The following is a 27251-nucleotide window of genomic DNA, read 5'->3' as shown; positions in this document are numbered from 1 at the left end:
TCTTGCCCTGAACAGAACAAAACAAATAAAAATACAGATCCCATTCACCTTGGAGATGGTGATACGATCCTTATGGGAAGGTAAATTTCTAATGGGAAGGGACGGCTTGCTGTCTAGCTGTATCTGCCTGGGCCAGTTCTCAGTGCAAAAGTAATGGGAATAATGGGCTGACGTGTTAAGACGTGGATGGTCTCGAATAGCTTTAGAGTGGACTGCGTGGTTTTGAGTCTGCTAACTCCAGGACATGGAAAGATAATTGGATACCACAAATACCACCTGCAAAATACCTGGTTTACCCTGAGAAATAGTCTTTTCTGGTTTCCCTGTGTCTTGTTCTGAAAATAATGAAAAGAGAATCATTTCAGGTATTTCAAAGCTTTTATAAATTAGTATACAATCATATGTTTTGTGTTAGGCCAGTGGTTTGTAAAATAGAAAATAACAAACAATTGTTCTTGTGAAAAAAAAGTAATTCTAAACTTTCATGTCATCTCATTTCATACATAAAAAAAGATTTTGGTTCATGAATCAACATACTAAGGATTCTTATTTATATTTAACCATGTATAATTTTCAAAGCTCAGGCTTTAATAAAGCAAGAATATAAAACCATAGGTTAAAAATGTATGATTTTAGAAATATGTAAATATTTTCTTGTAGAAGATTTCATAAAAACATTATAAATTAAATGATTATACATACTGTGTGTTTTTTCAGAGGAAGCTAAAAAGGAATAAATCATACAGTAAGTTTACACAACAAAAATACAATAATTAACAATAATAAATATAAATTTAGCTATTTACTAAATAAAACTAGCTTTAAATGGAATGTACTTTTGTTTTTTAAAAAATGCATGTATCTGGTAGTAAATGCAATCAGAAAAATAAATCAAAAGCATAAAGTGGTAGGTAGGTATTTATGACCTTTTTTGCATTACATATATGTTACAAGAGCAAGTACAGTTAAGCTATACATAATTGCAAGTTAGCTCTGGTGAGAATTAAAGAGGTGAGGTAGTGTTATATATAAATCGAGATTTGGATGCTTGAATTTATTGATATTGAAGATTTTTCTATATAATTTTTTGTGATGAAGGAATAAATAACTTGTGTAGAGCTTGAGGCTTTTTAAAAACTTGCCACAGGTCAACGCTCCTTGGTATCAGAGCGAGGACTTAAACATTAAATGCCAATGTAAGCCAGACAGGTCACCTTATATTTAGGCCAATGTTACCTTTAATAACATTACAGAGTCTGAAATGATTTCTTAGTACAATTACCCAGGGTTTGCAACAAATCAGATGTGTGGCAGAATCCAAGCTCCAATATGTATTAGCTTAGGGATAGATCTTTGAAAAATAACTGCTGTTCTGAACTTGCTCTGTTAAACTCTTCCCATAGACACTGAACACAAACAATAATTACTACGCCGTGTTTCTCACAGCAATATGATAAAAATAAACATACAGTGTTGGTGCTTAGCCACAGTGCACGCGTGATAGATTCTTGTCACCTTTCCCTTCACATCCCAGTCCGTAGCTTTTGCCAAAAGGCTAACATGACCATATGTAATTTCAAAAAACCCCAAAGCAAATAAATGGGAAATGAGAAGAAAATGTTCAAATGGGAAGGGGAACACGGGAAGAGGGAGGGAGAAAGAAAGGAAGGGATAAGAAAATGAGTGAAAATAGAAGGGAGAATGGAAAGAAAACTTTTGTCCATGGGGAGGGGAGGGGGCTTGAGGGGAAGGGCGGGCATACATAAAATTTATTAAAAAGCCCCAAAGATGTACTCTGAAACTGGGAGTCTCTGTTGAGGTTCATTTAATGCCACAGTTCAGATGTCTTTGCTGATGGGCCACCAGTATCACCTAAGCCAGTAATGTGAAGTAAGGAAATAATGAGGAACTTGGGGCGGTTTAAACCCCACAGAGAGGAAGGCCTCTTACAGTTTCAAAGCAAAGGCAAAGTCAGCGCTGACACCACTTAAAATAACAGTGTGTTTACCTGGCTTTCTTTCCTTTTTAACTTGTGGTTCTGATGGGGAGAAAAAGGCAGAAAGTTTTCATTCAGAGAAAGATAAACTAGAGCACAAATTTAGTTTGGGAAATAATTTTATTTCATCCACCATATGGGAAAGGAAGGATTTTATTAACAATTGTTCCCATTTCATGGTACGATGTCAATGACAGATTAGTAGACATGCTATGCATTGCTCTGCCGTTATGTCGTTTCTCATGTGTCTTGGAGTACATGTGAACAAAATGCTGCTTGAAATATGGATGTTAATGGTGCTTCAGGTACTTTCTCATAATAAAATGAGGAAAATATTATTGGACACTGGAAAAAAGAAACATTTTAATATTTGTCACAAAGTGGCAGGGAACTTGGCTGAGTCGTGTTCTTCTGTTGAGTAGAAAGCAAAATTTGTAAACAAATTTTCTAAGCTATTTCCTAAGCAAAGTACGGAAGGTGCAGACTGATTTCTCTTCCATGCTTCTGAAAGGAAAAGTGAAGAAGAAATTGCTAATAATAACAGAACCTGCATTTGGTAATTGGGATAATTCTTCTCCTACCTAGGTAGTGTTTCCTGGAGACAAGACAGAGTGGGGCTGGACAAATGTTTGCCAAAGAAATTAAGTGTCTGACTCATGAATCCAATCAAACATCCCAATAGAAAACAGACATATAGATGTAGTTCAGGAAATATCTGTGGAAGACCTTTTGATCCAATGTCTTGCACCCTTATGAACTGAATGGGATTCTGGACAGGGTTTTGAACATTTTGGGTAAGAAAATCAATAGTTGTATGGACAGAAAGGGACAAAGGCAAAATTAAATGAAGGATAACAATTCAAAATATAGAGAGCCATGAATTCAAAGGCTGAGGATGATGGGGCTCCACCAGCTGAGAGGTCAGGAAATGACCTCCGAGCTAAGACAGTGGGATTCCTACCTTGTAAACCCCAGAAGACTGAACAGAAAGAGAGGATGTGTTTAGGACTTGAAATTTGATAGCTTTTGTACTTGCTTTGGGCTCATTCCCCCTTGTTTGCTTCTTCCAATTTCTTTCTTTTGGAATAAGAATGTACATCTTGTGTTCATATCATTTTATTTGGAAGCAGATCATTTGTTTACAGTGGTTTCATTGATGTACACATGGAGACACATTTTGGTATAGGAAGGGTCATATCAAGTCTCATCAGTAGTTAATTTAGACGACAGATAATTATACTTATTGGTGTTGTTTAAATGCAATTTCAGACTTAAACTTGATGCTACAATGATTAAGAATTTAAGGACTGCGTGCAACTGCAAGACTGGAATTTTTCCCGGGCAGGAGGTAAATCCTTATGAATTGAATTGTGTTTTCCCAAAAGGTATGCTTAAGTCCTAAGACACAGTATCTCGGAATGAGATCCTATTTGGAAACAGGGTCATTGCAGATGTAGTTGAGCTGTGATCACAGTGGAATAAGGAGGTCTTTATTCCACTGTGATTGATGTACTTATGAGCAGGAAAGAAGAGATGTGGAATAGGGATACAGAGGCAGAAGATGTCTTTGTGATGGTGGAGCCAGAAGTCGGGGAGACCCATCTACAAGCCATGGGATGTCCACAGACAGGAAAGCCAGCAGAGATAAGAGCAGAATCCTCTCTGCAAGTTTTGAGAGAAACAGGCCCTCCTGACACTTTGAAATTGACGCCCAGACCCAGAACTGTGAGCGTAACTCTTTTATTTCATCAAAGCATCTCCTCAAAACTAATACAATTAGCATCAAAATTTTAACTATTTCAGAATCACTTTGCTGTGTGTTCTTTAGAAACATTTCTAGTTCCTACTATAGCGCTCAGAAATGTTCATCTAAGGACCCTAGAAAAAGAATAGGATCGTGGCAACTATTATTGTGATAGAATGTCTGTGTTTTACTATAATCTAGAGAAACTGTGGTTTTGTACAAGTCAACTCAGTCAATTGCTTCTTCTGAGCAATATACATTTCTCAGGGATTTCATAGATGTCAGTGTTTTTTCACAGGAATGGATGGCCTACATAAATACATATTTTTCTTGTTTTATTTTTTGAAACTCGAATAATGATAAAATTTGCTGTTTAATTTGTACTCATTTGGTTTAACATTACCCGGAGACATGCTATTCATTATAAAGATAGCATGCACACATAAATTTATACATAAAATGTACAAACCTGGCTTCTCTTCCTTTTTCACTTGTGGCTCTAAAAATATAAGGAAACATTAGCAATAACGTTTATATAATTATGTTAATTTTCTATACTCATTCACTTTTTTATATTTCTCATTCTGTTTTAATCTGTCATATTGCTTTTCTTTATTTATGATTATGGCAAACACATACAGAGAAGTAAAGCTCCTTTCCTATCAGAATAAAATTATTTTGAGAAAAATGGAAATACAAGCTAAGATTTTTAATAGCAAGGTTACAAAGGGTCATGCTTTGTACTTTCAATGAATAAATATAAAGAAAAATTTCAGCATAGTATATGCTAAGAAATATATTTTGGACAAAGCACATTGTCTAAACAAAATAGTTAAGCCTTTTACTGTAAGGAAAATATTCAACATTGAATCAAAGGATACATAACAACATGCATTTAAGACTTGTTTTATTTGTGTATTCATTCATTCATTCATTCATTCGGCATGCATATGACTTACGTGGGGGTTCAGGCTTGACTTCTTTGCCTAGAAAAAGTTGAAAAAGGTATTAAAGATCGAGTCATATAGTACTTTCTGGACTGACATTATTGAATATGTCAGAAAATTATGTATTTGAAAATAAAAGTCAAACTCCAGCTGCACTTCTTTATAGAAATTCTATGTCACATATAATTTAATGTCTATAGTCAAATTTCTAATTGAAAATTCATTTTACCTAATAAAACTCAAAGTTTACTTTTATTGCCCTGTTAAAAAATAATTCAAAAACTCTTGCAATATTAATTCTTGTTAACTTGATGTTACTAATATGAACATGTAGTTTAATTTTGAGAAGCTATTTTTACCCTTCAGTATTCTAGATAAAAAATATATGGCAATTGTTTTCAGTTTGATTAATGTTATCAATGAGTCGTCTGTCTTAGATGAGGGTTGCTGCGGCCCTCCGGGTGTATCTGAGCTTTGGAAGTCTGAACTCAGGGCCTGTGTCTGGTCGCTCAGCCCTTGCTCTCTGACACCATCCTTGCTCTGCTCCTCTGTGGCCATGAACTAAGCAGCTCTGCTCTGCCGCACCCTTCCACCCTGATGTCTCTGCCTTGGAGCCAACTGACCATGGACTGAATTCTCCTAAAATGTGAGCCAAATATCCAGTGATGGGAAGGCTGATTAATATTCTGTTGCATTGGGATCACTTCATGCCTAGAAATAGTACATTTTTATTATATGCTGAATACCTAGCGCAGGGATTGGCAACGTTGACCTGCACAAGATCCGATTGTATTTTCAGGTTGGGGCTGTCTGATCTCTGTACCTATATTTCAGCTCTGCTGTTGTAGAGAAGTGGCCATAGGTAACAATGCAAATCGATTACGGTGGATTTATTTACAGTAACTGGTGCCCAGTCTGTGGGCCACTATCTGCCAGCCTCTGCTTTAGCCATAATCCACTCTTAATTTTCTTTCCTTTTCACATCATCAAAGATTTTGGCAGTCAGCAAAAACACCTTCCTCTGATTCTGTGTCCCTTGTAAATGCTTCAGAAACTCATCCTTGCTTTTTCACTTCTTGGCTGTCATTTAATCATCGTTTCCTACACCGACTTTCCATTCCCACCATTCTATGTATCAGGCCTCTCTGGTTATGAATTCCCCTACTATTTGACAGGGCCAATAGACAAGATCCATAGATCAGTAGCTATGCTAAACCACATCGATCAGTCTCCCTCGCTGTTTATCCCCATTCATTTGGTCTTTTGGAAGGGCCAACATAAACTCTATTGTTTGTAGGTGAGCTTCTACACTTCCCTCATTCTCAAAAGTAGGCAACTGACTTCTGTTTCTAGCTCAAAGAAAATAGCAGGGTCTGAATTTGTCCTCACAGAGGAAATTAAAGAAAACAGACAACGTATGTATAATAATGGTTTGTTTTAAAGATAAATAAACAGTGATCTCTGTGTGGTAGAAAACAAGTGACTCACGCTGTATGATTGCTTCAGCCCTACTGCGTTGGGTTACGAGGCCTTCATGTACAAAAGAACCTAGGAAGATCCCTGAGCTGGTGAAGAACTGGAGGGAAGGAAGAGCTGAGACACCTAGAGCTCACAGGCCAGAGCATAAGACAGAACTGCACAGAGGAGAGAGCGCTGGAGACGTGTGGACGACTCTCTGCAAGTTATTTAGTGATTGCTAGTTAGCACACACACATGAAGAGTCTACTCGAGTCCAGGGAAAGAAACAATGCAAAGGACACTGAAACTTTATAAGAAGACATGAGATGGGGACTGTCACTTCCCCAACTATATTCTTTTTCTTCACTATTAAGCTCATTATTCTGTCTCTTTTCCTATTTTATGTAAACTTTAGAATCAGCTTGTCAATGACCATAAAGTAATTTCTGAGATTTCGTGGAGATTGAGTCATATCTCTAGGTCAATGTGAAAAGACCTGACATCTTAACAATCTGGGATCTTTCTACCTACGTGGGCTTTGTCTCTGTGTAAATATTCCTTGACTTTTGCATTCGAGTTTTGTAATCTTTACTTTTTATTTGGCTATCTTCCACTTAAAACAGTTTCACTAATTCGCCCTCAGATTTGTGCAGCAGGATTACTTTTCCCAATAAAGACAAATATTACTTTATAGATCTCTTTATCATTATGGTCATCACCCTATGCAGTAAATATCAATTTAAGTGAGTGTCCTCCCTTCTAGGTGTGAGATAACTGAGGACAGAAGCAGTGTTTGTCCACCATGGAATCCAGCGAATTTTTCATTGCCCATTGCACAACTACATCTCGAGCACTCAATTATTATTTATTTATTGAATGAAGAAGTGAAATAATGATAAGAAGACATGGTAAATAAGTACAGAAGCTGAGCAATAAAAATGAATGTAGGGAATCATGAATTCAGGAGTCATATCAGAACAAAACTATGCATGTTACTGCAATTCAACTGCTAACACAGCAGAAATAAAAGTGACTGAATACTTTCTTTGACTCAGCTTGTGAATTTGTCTTAGCTTTCTGGTTCTTAGGCAAAGATTAAACAATTCGATGTTCTGAAGATATAAATGCATCAGTTCTTTAAGAGAAGAAGATCAATTGCTTAAAAATTACCTGAGATAAATTTGTTTTATGGGTTCTCAGAAGAAAAAGATTATGTAATGTAGTAAACAGCATCCTCAACAATATTCCTGCCCTAAATAGGTAACAGTTTTCACAGGATTCCAACTTCTGCTCTCCACATGCACTAATGACAATACACTGAGCACAGTTCAGTAAGAGAACTCAATTGTTCTCAATAAATGTGATTTAGTACCTACCTTCGTATGTTAGGTACTTAAGTACTTCCTACTTAAGTACCCTGGTTAAGTGTAAGAATGGAATTAAGATTACAGAGCCTTGGGCTGAGGTTTTAGCTCAGTGGTTCCGCCGCCTGCTTCGAAAGCATAAGGTCCTGAGTTTGATCCCCGGTACCAAAAAATAAATGGATAAATAAAGATTATAGAGCCTCCATGCAATATTTGTCTCTCTAGTCACTGTTGTTATAATCCCCTCGGAAATACACACCAAAAACATAAGATGTACTCAATTGTGTGCAAATATTAGGATGTCACATTTTGCTTTTGAAATAAAGGCAGGGTAAGAATATCTTGATTTAAGAGTTCTCTTCTTTGATGAAAGCAGGTTGTGATAAATATTAGCCAACGACTTATTCCCATGCTGCCATCTATTTACCAAGCTCTGGGTTTCAGAGCTGGGCCTTCACCAGCCTCTTTATATCTACTTCATTTCCATGTTTAACTTCATTTACACTCACATCACATGTCTCTACTTTAATGTTTTCTTTAGACCATGCATTGTGTTGACAGCCCCACCCCAAGGGAGGAAGTCCAAACACTCAGAACCTTACCAAGGAGACCTTATATGGAAATAGGAACTTAAGGGATATAATCAGAGTAAGACAGAGTCACTAGAGGGGGCCTAACCCGTTATAACTGGTGCTCCTCTAAAAAAGAGGAGAAGAGACACAGGCGTGGGCACACACAGCGGGAAGATGACATGACAACACGAGGACAGCACTGTGACAGCAGAGGCAGGGATTAAAGTGATGTGTCCACAAGTGAGAAACACCATGGATTTCCAGTAATGCCAAAGCCTAAGAAATGCATGGAGCAGAACCTCCTCCAGCGCCTTGGGAGAAAGCGTGGTCCTGCCAACAACTTGATCTTGAACATCTGGCTTCCAGAATCCTGAGATATTTGTTTCTTTAAGATGCCCAGTTTACATTATGATGGCCCTAGGGATACACCATGCTAATGCTTTAATTCAATCAAACATACCTCTCACCATGATTACCAAGAACATCCAAACTGGTACTGAAGACTCAGATTTTGTCCCACAACATTTACATTAATTATTTTAATTCTGCAACCAGAGAGATTTTGGAAGTGTCAGGTCTTGTCATTTCCCACATCACATCTCTTCGGCAAGCTTGTGTCTCTGCCCATCCCTCCACTTGCCTCTGGCTGGTTTGTGGAGTCACAGATGCATCTGATTGCTGTTTACCTCATCACCCTCTTTTCTCAGATCACTGCTCAAGCCATACTGAAGCATTGTATTCCTGAAAACCCACTTAAAGTCTCCTCTATTGATCTGCCTAGAACATTCTTTCTTCATTTGGCAAAACTGCATTTAATAGTAAAATATTACTCAAAATATGCTGCTGTAGGTAGGTAACTTTCCCTTAATCCCTCCATCTGAGTTAGGTGCACGTTTCATATTCCAATGTAGTCTTGCCTTATCTTTATCTTAGGACTAATCATACTGTATTGAAATGTCTGTTTGCTTGATTATCTTCCCAATCCTATAATTTCTATAAAAGCAGAATTTGGGGTATTTGGGGTGTTTTGAAAATTAAGCATGGTTCCCGACATAATGGAATTTATAAATAAATATATACGTTGGCTGAATTAAATGAATATGCATTATGCAAATTGGAACATGAAATTTCTCCCTAAAGGCTTGTGGGGTCCAGGATTCACTTTAAGGCTGTAAGATCTTTCCTGTTGATAGACCACAGGTCAATGTGATGAAGGATAATCATTTTCCCCAAATGCATCAGACAGTTTATAATTGAGTGCTCAAAATTTTGTATATTGGAATACAGCAATGATACTTTAAGCCTGGTAAAATAGTAAATAAATATAACAAAATTTTCAGATCACAAAGGCCTAATAAACAAAGTTCCTAACTTTGAATAACATTTTTTTCTAAAATCTTTTAAGATGAGTTTATTACTTTTAAATATTTGAGCTGATTATTGTAAAAAGTTTACTATATTAACTATTATTATCCTTTTAAATATTGAATTGGCTTTGGAATAAGAAATAATTCCTGCAACAAGTTGGTGACAGCTCCAGTTGCCTCTGAAATCAGTTTTAGTTTATAATATTACAGCTATGTCAGATTCATTAGGAACATGAGATTTTCTATAATTTCAGCTATGGAAGGCAAGCATGCCTTACCAAGTCATATCAGTGCATTAACCTAAAGGCAAACAATGAAAAGAAAAACAGAAAGTGGAGATGTAACTCAGGAGTACAGCACATGCTTAGCATGACCAAGGCCCTGGGTTCAATCCCCCACAGAAAAGATCAATTGTGTGGCAATTATCAATAGAGAAATCATTTCATTTAATGATGTTCTGATTCACATGTCCGTATTTAACATATTTTTAACAAGACATTTGTCAAATTCATGTATCATTGATGAAGTAGCTTCATGTGCTACATATTTATCTGAATATTCTAATTACCAATAATGGGGTAGATAGGTACAGAGACTATTCAGAGTACCTTGAAGCCTACTCTTGAGTTGTTCAGAATCTGAGTTTTAAAAGTGAAATACCTAATAACAAGTAGAAGCTCAAATGTTCATGAATTTATTTACCTAATTTATAATTTAGTTAATTATAGCACAGAAACCTCCTTATTATGGGGTTCAAGGAACAAATTAGTTCCTCCTCCAGCACACATTTATTACATTTTCATTTTGTCAAGATGATTTAGGTGATTATCATAAGATTTGAATTTCATAAAATTCATAGGTATAACATTATCTTAGGCATGTCAAACATTTAAAAATCTTCACTGGAAAAAGTACTTGGATAATATTATAAAAAATAGCACCAAATACGTATATTGCAGCTAAATAAGGGATAAGAATTTGATCCTGGGGAAGTATATCTTTACAGATTATGTAATACATGAGAGAACTTTACAACTGGGGGAACCCTGGAGATGGTCTAAAGCGGATCTCCTATTTCCTTACTAAAAATGCCTGGCTTCCTGAGCCACAAGGTGGTCTGTGCATGGGCTATAGCTTCGCCCTTGTGAAGAGGTCCTCTTACAGGGACCCCAAGGTGCAGCTCCCCAAGCAGCAGGACCTGTACCTGCCAAGTTGGCAAGGGTGTAGATTCCTGCCCCTCACCTCAGAACTACTGAGTCACAAATGCTCCAGGCAGGGCCCAGGGATTCGTCATTTTGCAGCTTCCTCAGGGAATTCTGACAAAGACTTAGGTGATCCAAGAGTTGTCCTAAGAGGATAAAACCAATCTGCCAAGACAAGATATAGTGACTCTCACACTTTTTCCTAGTAATTTGTTAAGAATCAGTGGCTAAGTCACAAAAAGAGGAGAATAAAGAATCCTAATAAGCTTACCAATAAAAAATCTAAATATGCTTTAGCTTTTTTAATTTCCCAGCTTCACACATTCTGCTGAGAGCATATTGAACAAGTTTAAAACAAGAGAACACATGGCATCCAGATATCGTATATGAATGATTATACTGTATGAAATTATGTACCCATGGTTAGAGTTCACATATTTCTTGAAGTCAACATTTAGACAGCAATAGGGCAAGAGTAGCTCATTGGAGGAGAAATCTGTGAGACAGTTGTTTACAAACTACAGCATCACCTGGAGAATTATTAGCCATGTAAATCAAACCTTGCAGATGTACCAATAGCATGCTGAAGTTTGAGAACAAGCGTTTGATAACCATGATGCTTTTGTTGACAGCACTCATTGAGCATACAGCTACGACTGTTTTTCAAAAGTGTGAGTCACAGCTAATTGTTTATGGCATATTTCAGCAAATAAAGCTGAATTAATATCACAGAGCTAGCTTTCAGTCTCCTGGGACATGAGGGAGTCAACCTAAAAACAGCACAGTTGTGTGGATTGTAGTGTGTCACATTTTCAGTCATGATGACAGCAATATTCTATTCAGATATTTGTGATTGAGAACTATAAAGGATGTGATAGGAAATCAAAGGCATGTAACACATGAACTATTTATTTTTACAGGGGAAATAAAAGAGTAACTTGGAGTTCCCATGGAGATAGTAATTGACTATATCATGGAGTACTGGACATTTCAAATAATGAATAAAAGTAAAAACCTATACATACACACATGTATATGTTTATTTTAAATGCAGAGATTTTAGTTTTATATTTTATTGTACTTTTTATGTTTTTAAATTACCTGGATTCTATTAAAAGCAAATAAAAAATTAATATATTTTCCATTCTATCTGTATTATAGGCTTGTAGATAAAAGGTCATATTCAATGTGTTAAAAATAAGTAAAAGCAAAATAAAGAATCAAAAATATTGTAAAATATTAGATAAGAATGATTAAAGTTGTGCTAATCAGAATTATCACTACAAAATAATCTCTCATATATCTGAAATTTATATATATATAAACTTTTGAAAATAAAATATTATCAAAATAATGAAATTTTGATTTAGGATATTCTAAAATAATTTATTTTATAATAATCTGGGACAAGCAACAGATAAAAGTCCTTAAAATCTACATTCTGATTCTCATTTGGACAATTATTTGCTATGGAAACTTGACATGATTATTTAATCTTTTGGGGTTTTTTGCCAAAGAGAAAAGAAATAGAGATTAAGAAATCTAAGAAAGATATGAATAAGAAAAACAAGAAATATAAGAAAAATAAGATTAAGAAATAGAAACTCAGATTAATTAATGGCTAAAATCTCATTCAGGTCTAAAATAATACATGTATTCATATTAAACATTAATTTAAATCTTCACTGGAATCTCAGTAAAAGTTCTAGTGTCAGTTTTCAGAAATAGACAAAAGAACCATAAAATCTATATAGAGAACATGAAAAAACTCCAAATATACAAAACAATCTTCAACCAAAAGAATAGAGCTAAACAAAATATATTATAAATCAAAAACTGTAATCAAAACACTGTTATATGGACATGAATACAGATACATCAACAATTGCAGCAGGACAGGAATCCCAAAAAGAAACTCAAGTATTTATAATCAATAAAATTTCAACCCAGGTGCCTAGAACATAAAATGGGGAAAGGAGTTTCTTTAATAAGTGGTATGAAAACTGGATATCCACATGCAGAAGACTGAAACTGGAACTTTATTTTATACCATCTGCAAAAATTAAGTGAAAATTAAAAATGGATTAAAGACTTAAAGGTAAGAAAGAAACCTGTAAAACTGCTAGAAGAAAATATAGGGGAAAGCTCCACAACATCGGTCTGAGCAACGACTTCTTGTATAATATCTAAGAGCACTGGAAATGAAAGCAAATATAGATAGATGAAATTGCATCAAACTAAAAAAGTTTCTGTACAACAAAGGGAACAGAATAAAGAGATGACTTCTGGGCCAAGCCAGGGCAGATGTGGCTTTAAGTGGGTTACTAAAGTGTCCTGTTGGGGGTAAAAGAAGAGGTTGAAGGAGACACTCTCTAATGGAAATGCACCCAGGAGGAGGCACCCCGGCTGCCATTCCACTGCTCCCAGAGCAGAGGAGGTAAGCCGCACGGGCACCAGCAGCACCTCCCCACCCCGTGGAAATGAGAAGACACTTTAAAAAGCCTCAAAACCAGACTTCCAGATCACCTACAGCAACCCCAAAGGGAAATGAGATGGAACACTCTGATACTCAACCACCTGGACTCCCTGAACTGGCAACAAAACAGGATGTGGGAAAAATGAAATCAGAAATAATTACTCAGATAACAGCAAAGATTGTGCCCATAGTGCAAGACAGGATTAATAAATCTAGAGAGGACACAGATAAAAAATAGAAGAGCTGAGGAACATGATGGAATCCCAACAGAGGAAACAAATGGAATCCATAAAACAGTTACAAACAGATTTCTAGGAGATTAAAAACTCCATTGAAAGTCTATGCAGCAGAATGAACCAATGTGAGGACAGAATTTCAGATATAGAAGATAAGATTGCAATTAGTTACCAGGAAAAGAAAAATTGCTTCTAAATTGTAAGGGGCCATGAGATATCAATCCAGCAGCTGCTAGACAATGCAAAGAAGAATAACATAAGGTTTATTGGAGTCAATGAAGAAACAGGAGAGAGTGCAGATGACATAAAAAATCTCTTCACCGAAGTGATGGCAGAAAACTTCCCAAGGAGGGGAAAAGAACTTGACATACAGATAAGTGAGACATATAGGACTCCAACTAGCCTTGTTCAAAAAAAATCTACACATAGGCATATAATAGTTAGGATTCCAGAAACCCAACAAAAGAACAAAATTCTATAAGCAGTGAGAGAAAAGAAACAAATCACACACAAAGGAAAACCCATCAGAATCACAGCAGACTTCTCAATGCAAACCCTCAAGGCAAGAAGAGCTTGGAGGGATATATTTCAAGCCCTAAAGGAAAACAGCCTCCAACCCAGATTGATGTGCCCTGCAAAACTATCTTTCAAAATTGATGGAGAAATAAGACACTTTCATGATAAAGAGCACCTCAGGAACTTCATGAATACCAAACCGGCACTCCAAAAAATTTTAGACAATACCCTAGGAAAAGACAATGAGGATCACAACCCCAGGAAGCCCAGCAGAATGAATCTGTTGGGTGTGACAAATTAAACACAAAGGGGGAGATTCCAACAAAATGAAAAAGTCATGACAAGGCTTTTAAAACTTTTAACTTCATCTCCCTAATGAGTGTATAATTCAATCTTGTTATTGTACTGATTAGTATTTTTCTGATTCTAGCATTGCACACCATTCTTTGTGCTATACGGGCTATTTATCATCTTCTTATGTCTACATTTTAATTGGATTGTCTATTAATGAGCTGTAAGAGTTCTTTATATACTCTGGTCATAGATTTTATGCATTGTAAATATGGTCTGTTTAAGGACTACTTTTCTTTTTTTTTTCCCCCATTAACTTTATTGGTACATTTTAGGTATACAATACAGTTACATTCATCATTGGGATCTTGTACCATTACATGAGTCTCTTGGTTCTTATTTTTTTCCCCTTCCCTTGCCCTCCCTTCTCCCCCTCCACCCTTCCCTATTTGCAAAGACCTTGTATCCATTTTTTTTCTCTTCTCATATTTTTTCCATTCCCTTTTTTCCCTTCCCCTTCCCCTCCCAATTCCTCTGCTCTTTTAGACCTTTTCTTCCTGTTACACAATATCAGTTATACATTTTTTAAATTACAATATTAAGATCTAGGAGACATTACCACAGATTTTACAGAATTTAAAAGGATATAGAAAGCATATTACAAAAATCTTTTTTGAAATAAATTTGACAACTTCTAAGAAGTACCTTGGAAGACAAATTAATGAAACTAACTCTGGAGGAAATATAAAATTTGAATAGCACCTATTAAAGAAAGTATATTCCTAGTTTGAAAACCTGCCTATATGACAACAGTAGGTTCATAAACATTTTAACTGATAAATTATATCAAACAATTAAAGCAGAAAAAAGAAGAAACACTTCTCCCCTCATTTTAGGAACTCAACATCGTGCTAATCCTAAAACCGGATAAAGATAATAGAAGAAAAAAGTATGAACATACATAGAAATTTGTTTAACAAAACAAAGTCTTAGAAGTCAGATCTGGCAAGATGTAGAAAGTGGTTTTGTTATAGGGATGGCAGTGCTGGTTCAGCATTGGAAGATCCACCCCCAAAAGTCATCATTTTAACAGAAGAAAGGAGAAAGCCATATGATCCTGTCACTAGTTGGAGAAAGAGTATTGGACTAAATTCTACAGCTGTTCATGGTAAAAGCTATCAGGAGCCTAGAAGTAGAACAGAAAATTCTCAGCAGATTAAAGACATGTACTCCATACTTCCAGCGAGAATGTCTTGTATGAATGGAGAAGATACAATGCTTTCTCCTAAAGGTGGGGAACAAGGGCAGATATGCTTACTCTTTATCTGTCCATTAAACTTCGAAACCTAGTCCCCACCAAAATAGTCTGGCAATAAAATGACATAACTAGAATAGGATTTGCATGGCAGAAGCAAAATCTTTATATGTAGATGAAATGATCATCTACAGAGAAAATACTAAGAAATCTCTAGGAGCCCCTAGAACTTGTACTTGAAGTTAGCAGGATTAGAAAACACAAGGTATACATAAAAGTTCAGGTCTATATATACTTGCTACAAATGAAGAATCGGATATTGAAATTTGAAAGTTATGTACGAGTACAAAGGACCCAGAAAAGCCAAAAACAAAAACAAAAGCAGTGTTGGAAGACGTTTAGCACCCAATTTTGAGACTTCTTCTAAAGCTACAGTAATCAAGGCAGTGTTGGTGTAAGGAAAGACATATAGATCATTGGAATAAAACAGAGAATCTAGAACTAGAACCACACATATATGGTCCACTGAGTTTTGAAAGATTATTTAACATTAATATTTTATAGAATATAAACTCAATTCAAGAGCCAAGGAAGAGATAGTGTCTTCAGCAAACAGCACTAGAACACCTGGTATCCGTATATAAAAATTAACCTCAACCCTTTTTTTCCATACATGAAAATAACTTGAAGGGATCTATGAACCTAAATAAGAAAGCCTAAAAGTATAAAACTTTAAGAAGAAATTATAAGGGAAAATATTTATGAATCCAGGGTAGGCAAGAACTACCTAGGATACAAAAACCATGATGTATAAAAGAAAAAAGTTGATAAATGAGATTCCATCAAAACTTAGAACTTTAAATGACATCATTAAAATGAAAAGTAGTCCTTAAACAGACCATATTTACAATGCATATAACCTATGACCAGAATATATAAAGAATTCTTAGAGTTCATTAATAGACAACCCAAATAAAATGTAGACATAAGAGGATGATAAATAGCCAGTATAGCACAAGGAATGGTGTGCAATTCTAGAATCAGAAAAATACTAATCAGTACAATAATAAGATTGAATTATACACTCATTAGGGAGATGAAGTTAAAAGTTTTAAAAGCCTTGTCATGACTTTTTCATTTTGTTGGAATCTCCCCCTTTGTGTTTAATTTGTCACACCCAACGGATTCATTCTGCTGGGCTTCCTGGGGTTGTGATCCTCATTGTCTTTTCCTAGGGTATTGTCTAAAATTTTTTGGAGTGTCGGTTTGGTATTCATGAAGTTCCTGAGGTGCTCTTTATCATGAAAGCATCTTATTTCTCCATCAATTTTGAAAGATAGTTTTGCAGGGCACATCAATCTGGTTTGGAGGCTGTTTTCCTTTAGGGCTTGAAATATATCCCTCCAAGCGCTTCTTGCCTTGAGGGTTTGCATTGAGAAGTCTGCTGTGATTCTGATGGGCTTTCCTTTGTATGTGATTTGTTTCTTTTCTCTCACTGCTTGTAGAATTTTGTTCTTTTGTTGGGTTTCTGGAATCCTATTATATGCCTATGTGTAGATTTTTTTTGATTCAGGCTAGCTGGAGTCCTATATGTCTCACTTATCTGTATGTCAAGTTCTTTTCCCCTCCTTGGGAAGTTTTCTGCCATCACTTCGGTGAAGAGTTTTTTTATGTCATCTGCACTCTCTCCAGTTTCTTCATTGACTCTAATAAACCTTATGTTATTCTTCTTTGCATTGTCTAGCAGCTGCTTGATTGATTTCTCATGTTCCCTTACAATTTAGAAGCAATTTTTCCTTTCCTGGTAACTAATTGCAATCTTATCTTCTATATCTGATATTCTATCCTCACATTGGTTCATTCTGCTGAGCAGACTTTTGATGGAGTTTTTAATCTCTTGGAAATCTGTTTGTAACTGTTTTATGGATTCCATTTGTTTCCTATGTTGGGATTCCATCATGTTCCTCAGATCCTCTATTTTTTTTTATCTGTGTCCTCTCTAGATTTATTAATCCTGTCTTGCACTATGGGCACAATCTTTGCTGTTATCTGAGTAATTATTTCTGATTTCATTTTTCCCAGATCCTGTTTTGTTGCCAGTTCAGGGAGTCCAGGTGGTTGAGTATCAGAGTGTTCCATCTCATTTCCCTTTGTGGTTGCTGTAGGTGATCTGGAAGTCTGTTTTTGAGGTTTGTTTATGTGTCTTCTCATTTGCACGGGCGGGGTGGGGGGGGTGCTTCTGGCGCCCACGTGGCTCACCTTCTGTGCCCTAGGAGCCCGGACTGGAGGTGGGGGAGCTTGCTTCCGGGTGCTGGGACCAGCTCACCTTCTTAGCCCTAGGAGCCTGGGATGGCAGCAGGGGAGCTTCCCTGTTTCAAATTCTTATAGGACTGCTTCTCCCGTGCCTTCCCCTCGTCTTCCAGTTCCTCCTCCTCTTCCTCCTCCTCCTCCTCCTGCTCCTCCTCCCAGGACTACTTTTCATTTTAACGATGTCATTTAAAGTTCTAAATTTTGATGGAATCCCATTTATCAATTTTTTTCTTTTATCTGTCATGTTTTTTGTATCCTAGGTAGTTCTTGCCTACCCTAAATTCATAAACATTTTCTCCTATAATTTCTTAAAGTTTTATAGTTTTAGTTTTTCATATTTAGGTTCATAGATCCTTTCATGTTATTTTTATGTATGGAAATAAAGAGTTGAGGTTAATTTTTTGTATACGGATACCGGGTGTTCTATTGCCATTTGCTGAAGACACGATCTTTTCCTCTGCTCTTGAATTAAGTTTATATTCTATAAAATATTAATGTTAAATAATCTTTCAAAACTCAGTGGACCATATATGTGCGGTTCTATTTCCAGAGTTTCTGTTTTATTCAAATGATCTATATATCTTTCCTTACACCAACACTTCCTTGATTGCTGTAGCTTTAGAAGAAGTCTTAAAATTGGGTGCTAAACGTCTTCCAACCCTGTTTTTATTTTTTCTTTTTCTTTTTCTAGGTCCTTTGTACTCGTACATAACTTTCAAATTTCAATATCTGATTCTTCATTTGTAGCAAGTATACATAGACCTGAATTTTTATATATACCTTGTGTTTTCTAATCCTGCTAAATTCAAGTACAAGTTCTAGGGGCTCCTAGAGATTTCTTAGTATTTTCTCTGTAGATGATCATTTCATCTACATATAAAGATTTTGCTTCTGCCGTGTCAATCCTATTCTAGTTGTGTCATTTTATTGCCAGACTATTTTGGTGGGGACTAGGTTTTGAAGTTTAGTGGACAGATAAAGAGTAAGCATATCTGCCCTTGTTCCCCACCTTTAGGAGAAAGCATTGTATCTTCTCCATTCATACAAGACATTCTCGCTGGAAGTATGGAGTACATGTCTTTGATCTGTTGAGAACTTTCTGTTCTACTTCTAGGCTCCTGATAGCTTTTACCATGAACAGCTGTAGAATTTAGTCCAATACTTTTTCTCCAGCTAGTGACAGGATCATATGGCTTTCTCCTTTCCTCTGTTAAAATGATGACTTTTGGGGGTGGATCTTCCAATGCTGAACCAACACTGCCATCCCTATAACAAAACCACTTTCTACATCCTGCCAGGTCTGACTTCTAAGAGTTTGCTTTGTTAAACAAATTTCTATCTATGTTCATACATTTTTCTTCTATTATCTTTATCCAGTTTTAGGATTAGCACGATGTTGAGTTCCTAAAATGAGGGGAGAAGTGTTTCTTCTTTTTTCTGCTTTAATTGTTTGATATAATTTATCAGTTAAAATGTTTATGAGCCTGTTGTTGTCATATGGTTAGGTTTTCAAACTAGGAATATACTTTCTTTAATAGGTACTATTCAAATTTTATATTTCCTCCAGAGTTAGTTTCATTAATTTGTCTTCCAAGGTACTTCTTAGAAGTTGTCAAATTTATTTCAAAAAAGATTTTTGTAATATGCTTTCTATATCCTTTTAAATTCTGTAAAATCTGTGGTAATGTCTCCTAGATCTTGATATTGTGATTTTAAAAATGTATAATTGATATTGTGTAATAGGAAAAAAAGGTCTAAAGGAGCAGGAGAAGTGGGAGGGTAGGGGAAAGGAAAGAAGGAAAAGAAAAAATATGAGAAGAGGAAAAAAATGGAAATAAATTCTTTGCAAGCAGGGAAGGGTGGAGAGGGTGAAGGGAGAGCAGGGGAAGGGGAAAAAAAATAAGAACCAAGAGACTCATGTAATGGTACAAGATCCCAATGATGAATGTAACTGTATTGTATACCTAAAATGTACCAATAAAGTTAATGGGGGAAAAAAAAGAGATAACTTCTGCATTGGGAAAAAGCGTATGAAAACCATATATCTAAATAAGGGACTAATATCCAAAATGTGCAAGAAACTCAATAGTAAGAAAACAACCTGATTAAATAGTGGGTAAATATCTGAACAGATAATTCTCAAAAGAAGAAATACAAATGGCCAACAGATATATGTAAGTAAGCGCATCTCTAATTATCCAGGGATTGGATTTTCATACCACCATGAGGTAGCGCCTCACACTGGTTAGAGTGGTTATTACAGAAAGGTAGACGAAGACACTGGCAAAGACAAAGAGAAAAGGGAACACTTGTCCATTGTTGGTGGAACATAAATCAGTACAGCCATTTTGGAAAGTAATATGAAGATTCCTCAACAAACTAAAAATATAATTACCATACGATCTAGTAACCCCACTCTAGGTATATAACCAAAGGAACTCAGTTCGAGACATTGCAGAGATACCTGCACTGTCACGCTCATTTCCGCATTATTCACAGTAGTCAAAAAAAGGAGGCCACTTATACTTACATGTCCACCAATAGATGAAGAGGTGGAGAAAATGTGCATACGCACTGGAACACTAACTTTAAAAATAAGGAAATTTTGTTATCCGTGAGAACATGGCTGGAATTGGATGAGATTACATTAAATAAATTAATCCATGCACAAGAAGACAAATACAGTCACATTCTGCATAAATACATTTTTATTAATAAGCAACTTCATAATGAAGGCAGTCTCTTAAGATTATGATGAAACTGAAATATTCCTATCACCTAGTGACATTGTAGCACAATGCATTCCTCATGTACTTGTTCCAGTGTTAGTATAAACAATCCTATCATATTGCCAGTCATATGAAAGTATAGCACCTACAACTGTGTATAGAAAAAGTGCTTGATAATGGTAACAAACAACAAATGACTATTTTACTGATTTATGTAGTTACTATGGTATACTTTTATCATTATTTTAGAGTGTGATAGAAGGAATATATACATATATATGTAGAATATACAAATATATAATGCACATATATATTTACTGTACAACAGCCTCAGGTAGATCTCAGGTAGAGATATTCCACAAGAAGGTGCTGCTATTATAGAAGAATTCAATTCCATGCATGTCATGATCCTTGAAGACCTTCCACTGGGACGGTGGAAGACAATCACACTGATGGATGATCTTTATCCTATGTAGGCCTAGATTAACCTGTGGGTTTCTTAGTTTTAACAAGTCTTTTTTTTAAACTTAAAAAATTTTAAATAGAAAAAGCGTGTAGAATAAGGCTACAAAGAAAGAGCATATTTTGTACAACTATTAAATTTGTTTGAAATATCGTGAGTCAAAATTTTTTAATTTTATAAAGAGATGAGTAAGTAATTTATTATTGAAAAAAGAAAAATATTTTAAAAGTAAATTCGGTGCAGCCTAAATGCACAGAGTTTATGGGCTGCAGAAGTGCACAGTGGTGTCCTGGGCCTTCAAGTTGTCTGTCCAGGCTTCACTGACTCAGCCGGGACAGCATCATGTCCTGTAAGCTCTGTCCGTGGTAGTACTCTGGACAGGGGGCCACTTTTATATAATAGATTTTAAGAATAGAGTTTTACGCACTATATTTTACCATAACTTTTCTATGGTTTCTTTGTTTAAATGCACAAATATTTACTATTGTTTGGCCACTGGCTGCAGGGTTGGGTGCATGACATGCTGTCCAGGTTTGTAACCTAGGAGTAGAAGTTGTATCATAGACCTAGGTGTATGACAGGCTATGCTATCCAGCATTTTGTAAACACACCCCATGATTTCACACAACAGTGAAATTACCTAACAACATATTTCTTGGAATGTGTACCCAGTGGTAAGCTACATGTGATTTTACTGTATTATCTCATTTATATGTGGAATCCGAAAAAGACAGTGACATAGAAAGAGAGCGTAGAAAGAAATTCACCAGAGTCGGGGGAGGAGAGGAAGAGATGGGATTTTTTATTGGAGGGTAGAAAGTTTCATGAGACTGTAGAAATAAGTTTTAGTGACCCAGTGTATTGTATGGTTGCCATAATTAATAATGCACCATGTATTTCAAAATTGCTGAAGAATAGATATTTAATATTCTCACCACTTAAAAAGGATGTTGTATGTTAATTAGCTTGGTCAAATCTTTCTATAATGTATACACAGATTAAAACATTACATTGTAGTCCATAAATATACATAATATCTATCAACTAAAAATAACTAAATATTAAAAATTAAAGTAAGGTTTATGGATGATAAATAGAAACTTAAAATGTATTAACTTTAATCTAAAGAATGAACCATTTAATAAGGAAACAGAATCTGATAAAAATCAATGTGAAATGTTTCAGTATTAATTCTTTCTGTGCTTATTGCTCTTTCAAAAATCTGTTTACTCAATTCCTGATAGATCTTCTGTTGTGGGAGCATGTTAAAATATAAAGGCACATTAACAAGCATTGTTTTCAAGATTAGTGGTCTTTTGAGCATGCATCTAGGCCCTCAGCTATTTAGCACACAGCGGAAGTTGGCTCCACTCTAGACACACGACTATGCCAGGAACAGCCATCCAATAAGGGTTTTAACTATTTAAGTTGACTTGAAATAATATTTCAACTTTGTGCCATGTATACGCAGTGAGAAACCCATTTAGGGGACTCAAGAAAACACTTTAATGGGATGTTTCCATCAGTCTAGAAATCTTATTACATTTTACTAGAAGCCACTGTTACTCAGCTATATTTTATGAGGCTCTGTAATCTTTTAAGTAGCATGATTAAAATAGAGGAAGTACAAAGTGATTCATACAAAAACACATTACACATTATCTAAAATGAAATGGTTTCTGATTTGCACGTGAATTTGAGTAAACCTATGTTCTTTTTTGTTTCTTTTCCTACAGAAGTAGTCTCAGGTAGTAGAAATTTCATTTATCGAGTGTACTGTTGAAAGCTTAAAATTATAATTTTTATTATTATTATTATTATTATTATTAAGTAATCTAATTCCAGAAAAAAATGTTTTCAGAGATTTACTGGGAAGTTGTGTCAGGGTTAATATTATTTATATAGTACTGAAAATCAGTGAAAAAATGATTATTCTTGTTTTGAAAATTTCTCTTCAATCTTCTGAGTTTTGTTTGGTAAGCAAGAACTGCCTCATTAGAACTGAATTCCTGGAGGAATTTTTATTGCACGTTGGAAGAGAAAGAAATGTGGTCTAATACATAGGAAGCAATGTCCTTTAGTTTTAAAGCAGTGATACTAGGCAGTAAGATGCCACAGCATTTGAAAAGTTCTTTAAGTAAGATCTGCTGCTCATGTCTGCATCCACCATGTCTTCTTTCCTCTTTGCCTATGCATTTTGCTAAGTTCTCTAGGCTCCCATTATTTTATTAAATTTCTTGGGGGTGTAGTGGAGTGAGCTTCTGTGGAGTATTTTTAGTAACTATTTGAGCACCCTTCTATTAACCATTTGGTTCCTAACAGTTAATCTCAGACTTTACGTTATGTTTTGCTTCAAGTCAGTGATAACAGACCCTTTTGGTCGTGACCATGACAGTCAAAAGGCTCAAAGTGATTTTGACAAAACTGCTTAGCAGTAAATGTTTTGTTTTGCCCGTGATCAAGCATGAGAGGTTATAGGAAATTAATAGAGAACCAATAGAGAAATAGAAGTAGCTAATCAAAAACCACTAAACTGAAGATACTTTAACACTTGGACTTGAAATAGCATTGACACCACACCATAATTTTGCAATTATTTAATCATTGCTCCAACAAACATTGGCACAGCATTTAGCACATCCTAAGCTCAGGTTTCCAAATATGTTTAGCCCATCAGGCTTATCTTTCAAGTGGAACTAAATTCTTGCAGATGAGTTGCATTCCAGTCACAGCCAGAGGAATGAGACTCAGTTGAAATGTTATATTAGGTACAATCCCTTCAAAGCACATGGCATGTTAAAGGATAGCCTGGGCTGGGGATTTAGCTCAGTGGTTTCTCCGCCTGCTGCACAAGCACAAGGACCCGAGTTCAATCCCCGGTACAAAAAAAAAAAAAAAGATAGCCACTGCGGTCAGTACATACAATATTAAAAATATGTGGAAAAATAGGATATAAATGGAGAATTGTGCTTATTCCTTTATGGACCGTGTATCTGACATTTTAAAGAAAAGTGTGTATAGATCAGGAAATTCAAACTGTGTAAACCAAAATTGAGCTCAGGATCTGTTACTCATTCCTCTATCAGACACGTTTGCTGTATTTATCAGTAAATCACATTCCACCTGCTCGTCCATCCCCGATCACGTCCATCGAGGACTCCTCTCCACGCTCTGCCATCGCTGATCACCTGTCCAGTGTCCTGCTGACTTTACTTATTACCAGGACTAGTATCTTGAGTACCCTGCACTTGCCCCATCCTCCTCAGCTTCGGCCTCCAACTTTGCCTCCACTGTGTAATTTCATTGCCTTGCCTCCTTCCTCACTTCTTGTTGTTTTCTGCCTTTTGCCAATTCACACCACACTTGCTCATGTCCTGACAGCTCAGCCTCCCGTCCCTGAGAGCCTCATCTGGCCATGGTTTGAATCTCCCCCTGAAACCCATTGAAATTCGTGCTCCATTGAGAGGTACTAAGGGACATAGTACCAAGTGGGGCCATTCATACAGGGCTGTTTATGTGGGCTGTGCCCTTGGGTGTGGATTAAAGTCCGCAGCGGGGTGGATGAATGGCTTGTCATGGAAGTGCTGTGTTACAGCAGGGAGCTCCCCGTGGTTTACACACTGTCTTAGCATGTGATGGTGTCTGCCATTCCGTGACCCACCGAGGAGCCCTTGTAAGATACCAGGCAAATGCCAGCACCCTGATCTTAGACTTCCAGAACTAACCAAGCTTCTCTTGAGAAATTACTGAGCTTCAGATAGTTTGCTATAGAAACACAAAGTGGACTAAGACAGTGACCTTTCAGGATGAGGTGGGCGTACCTAGTCTGTACACTTATATGCTACATAAACCATCATTCCTGTGCATTTTAATCATTACCAGCAATTTATATTTTCTTAATAACTGACTTTTCCATTAAAATTGTGCTACTCACTCAGCAGAGTTGCAAATAGGTTTATATTCTCAGCACTTATACATTCTCTGATACTTGATCAGTAACTGTGATCCAAGAATAGGCAAGAAGCCTATCCCTAGTGGAGGGTTGCTCTCTTGAGAAATGCACACACAAAGAACAACCCCACTGATGATGGATCAAAGGTCCTGCTGAAATATTTGAGAAGTTGCAGAAAGGGAGAGTTATTTTAACATTGTAGCCCTTTACTGAAAGAGACGGTTAACACAAACCTTCCATTTCCCCCGCTGTGTAAGAGGCTTTTCAAAATTAAGTTGTGGTCATCTTGCTTTGAAATATGTGCAAAGAACTCATGGGCAAGCGTGTGTATGAGATTTGCCATTAGTGTTGGTTATGATTATTTTACCTAAAAAGGCAGAAAATTAGACCATGTTTGGCTGTGACTACAGGATGATTTTGATCTGTAGTAGAAAATTCACTGGAAAGAATTTTCTATTGATTAGCACCACCTGGCACAGCATGTTTTAATTACTATAATTTACTAAAGTTAATCACTCTAGTCACCTTTTCATCACACCCTGATCTTTTAAGTGGCTATTAAGGGAAAAATGAGATGGAAACAAATGGATCCCCAAGACTCTGGCATTCAATTCCTGTTTTAAAACTCAGGCATTGGTTAGAGCAGGACGAGGATGGGGTAGACGGGGAGGAGTCCGAGGTCTGACCTGGGCCTGAGGGAGTAACCCAGCCAGCACGGCCACCCCATCCACCACTCCTGCCATGCTTAAGACAGTATCAGCACCTGACTGCAGAGTATCCTGCTCTGAGATCAAAGAGATGAGCTTAGAAGAGCAAGGTAGTGTCTGTTACTCATTTTTTATCTACAGCATATAAAAAAAAATAGTCCTGTTTTCTTTTGTTAAGAAGATATTTTATGGCACCGAGTGTTAAACTTGAGCAGCCCAAAGAAGAGAGGGGAAGACAGCCTGTGCTTATCCACAGGAGACGCTGGGAACGTCTCCTTAGGACTGTGATTCCCTTACTGATACCGCCCTTCTTTTAAGTATGTTGCAAGTATGAAATACGTCATCACAAACGTGAGAAATACCTCCGCATGAGACTATCATCACACTAATTTACCATATTGGAAAATAAAAGAATATATAAACTAGGTAGGACTTCTTTTTTAAAAACCAGAAAATATACTGATCGTTCTCTGCAAATAGCATAAAGGCATGTTAATTTGGATGAAGTAAAAATGGGGATTAAGAACAGGTTCAAGTAATTACTGAAACTGGCATATTTTAGAATAGCAAAGAAAATGTAAACCATCGGTTTACAAGGAGAAAACGTAAACCATCGGTTTACATGGAGAAAACGTGGTTCTTGTACATTTCATAGTGCTCTGTCAGAGGGGATCACAAATAAGCCAAGAGGCAGAAATCTTTGTAATAGAGTTGACTTCTTAACAAGCAAGGGTCTACAAAGCTCCTGAGATTTTCATTTAATTTCGAAGACTCACACCATCAACTTCTTCTATGGCAAGTAATAAAGCCTGCTCCAGTGAACTGTTTTTACCACTCCAAAAAAATCTCAATTCAAATCTCATTACTACCCTCTTCCTGAATTAGTTTTTAGATTGAGTTGAAAATGAGAAGCAAGATGTTTAGCACGTTAAAAAAGAACTTTTCCCACTCTTTTAGTCTCATAAACTAAAAAATCTAGAAAAGCATCTGAGAAAGCCTAAAAACAGTAAGAAATTATGACTTTTGGTGGAATCCAAAATACATTCTATGAAAGAAATACCAAGATGAATGGTCTAAACAGTGCTACATAACATTTTGTTTACAGGAAGCCATAAGAAGAGCTTAGTAATTTTAGTGAGCCTGGATTTTGTCTCCCTTTTTTCTCCTGATATGACTTGAATATTTTCCTTGGATCTATAGAGCATGCATCTCCCTGAGATTCTGAAACCGCTAAGAAAATTTGTATCTGTTATAGATTGATTTGGCTAAGAAACATTTCTTTTCCTTACCTCTAGATGATAAATTTATTCAAAAAGAAATTTCTGAACTGCAGCACTAGAGTCATAGAAAATAAAAACTGCTTTTATTTTGTAAACTACATGGCCAACAATTTGTACTTGTCAGAGTCTGAAGGATTTTTCAAAATTCTTATCTAGAGTTTTTGTCTCATGCACTTATTAGTATAATCTATAACTAACATTTTAATGTTCATTTTGGGCTTGAACTCATGGTAGATGTTTAAAAGGAATAGCTTAACATTTATAATAGTCTCTAGGAAGTCAATTTCTCAGCTTAGGAGATTAAGGAAGAGACTTGCAGGTCCATTTTACTACATGACCGAACTCATGACCATTTTCATTCAAAGACTCTCAGTCAAGCCTTCACT

General features: G+C 36.2%; 1 protein-coding gene across 17 annotated transcripts in view; it reads right to left on the bottom strand.

The window, feature by feature from the left end:
• The window catches only part of Trdn (triadin), a 335361-nt gene that overhangs the window by 31038 nt on the left and 277072 nt on the right, over positions 1 to 27251 (bottom strand). For 13 of the 17 annotated variants that reach the window (XM_087190171.1, XM_087190172.1, XM_087190169.1 and 10 more), the window contains 5 exons: positions 4700 to 4726; positions 4210 to 4239; positions 2009 to 2038; positions 703 to 723; positions 288 to 335 (listed from right to left, as the gene is read on the bottom strand). In XM_087190171.1, coding sequence (XP_087046297.1) covers positions 288 to 335; positions 703 to 723; positions 2009 to 2038; positions 4210 to 4239; positions 4700 to 4726 — 156 coding nt within the window. The remainder of the gene's footprint in view (positions 1 to 287; positions 336 to 702; positions 724 to 2008; positions 2039 to 4209; positions 4240 to 4699; positions 4727 to 27251) is intronic. The other 4 variants (XM_087190174.1, XM_087190179.1, XM_087190177.1 and 1 more) reach the window with 2 other exon arrangements.

The sequence above is a fragment of the Heterocephalus glaber genome, unplaced genomic scaffold, assembly GCF_053883595.1.
Source record: "Heterocephalus glaber isolate CG9 unplaced genomic scaffold, H.glaber_assembly_v1.0 deba00001550, whole genome shotgun sequence".
Lineage (NCBI taxonomy): Eukaryota > Metazoa > Chordata > Mammalia > Rodentia > Bathyergidae > Heterocephalus > Heterocephalus glaber.
The sequence above is the reverse complement of the archived record's forward strand: the minus strand, read 5'-3'. Positions and strand labels throughout refer to the sequence as shown.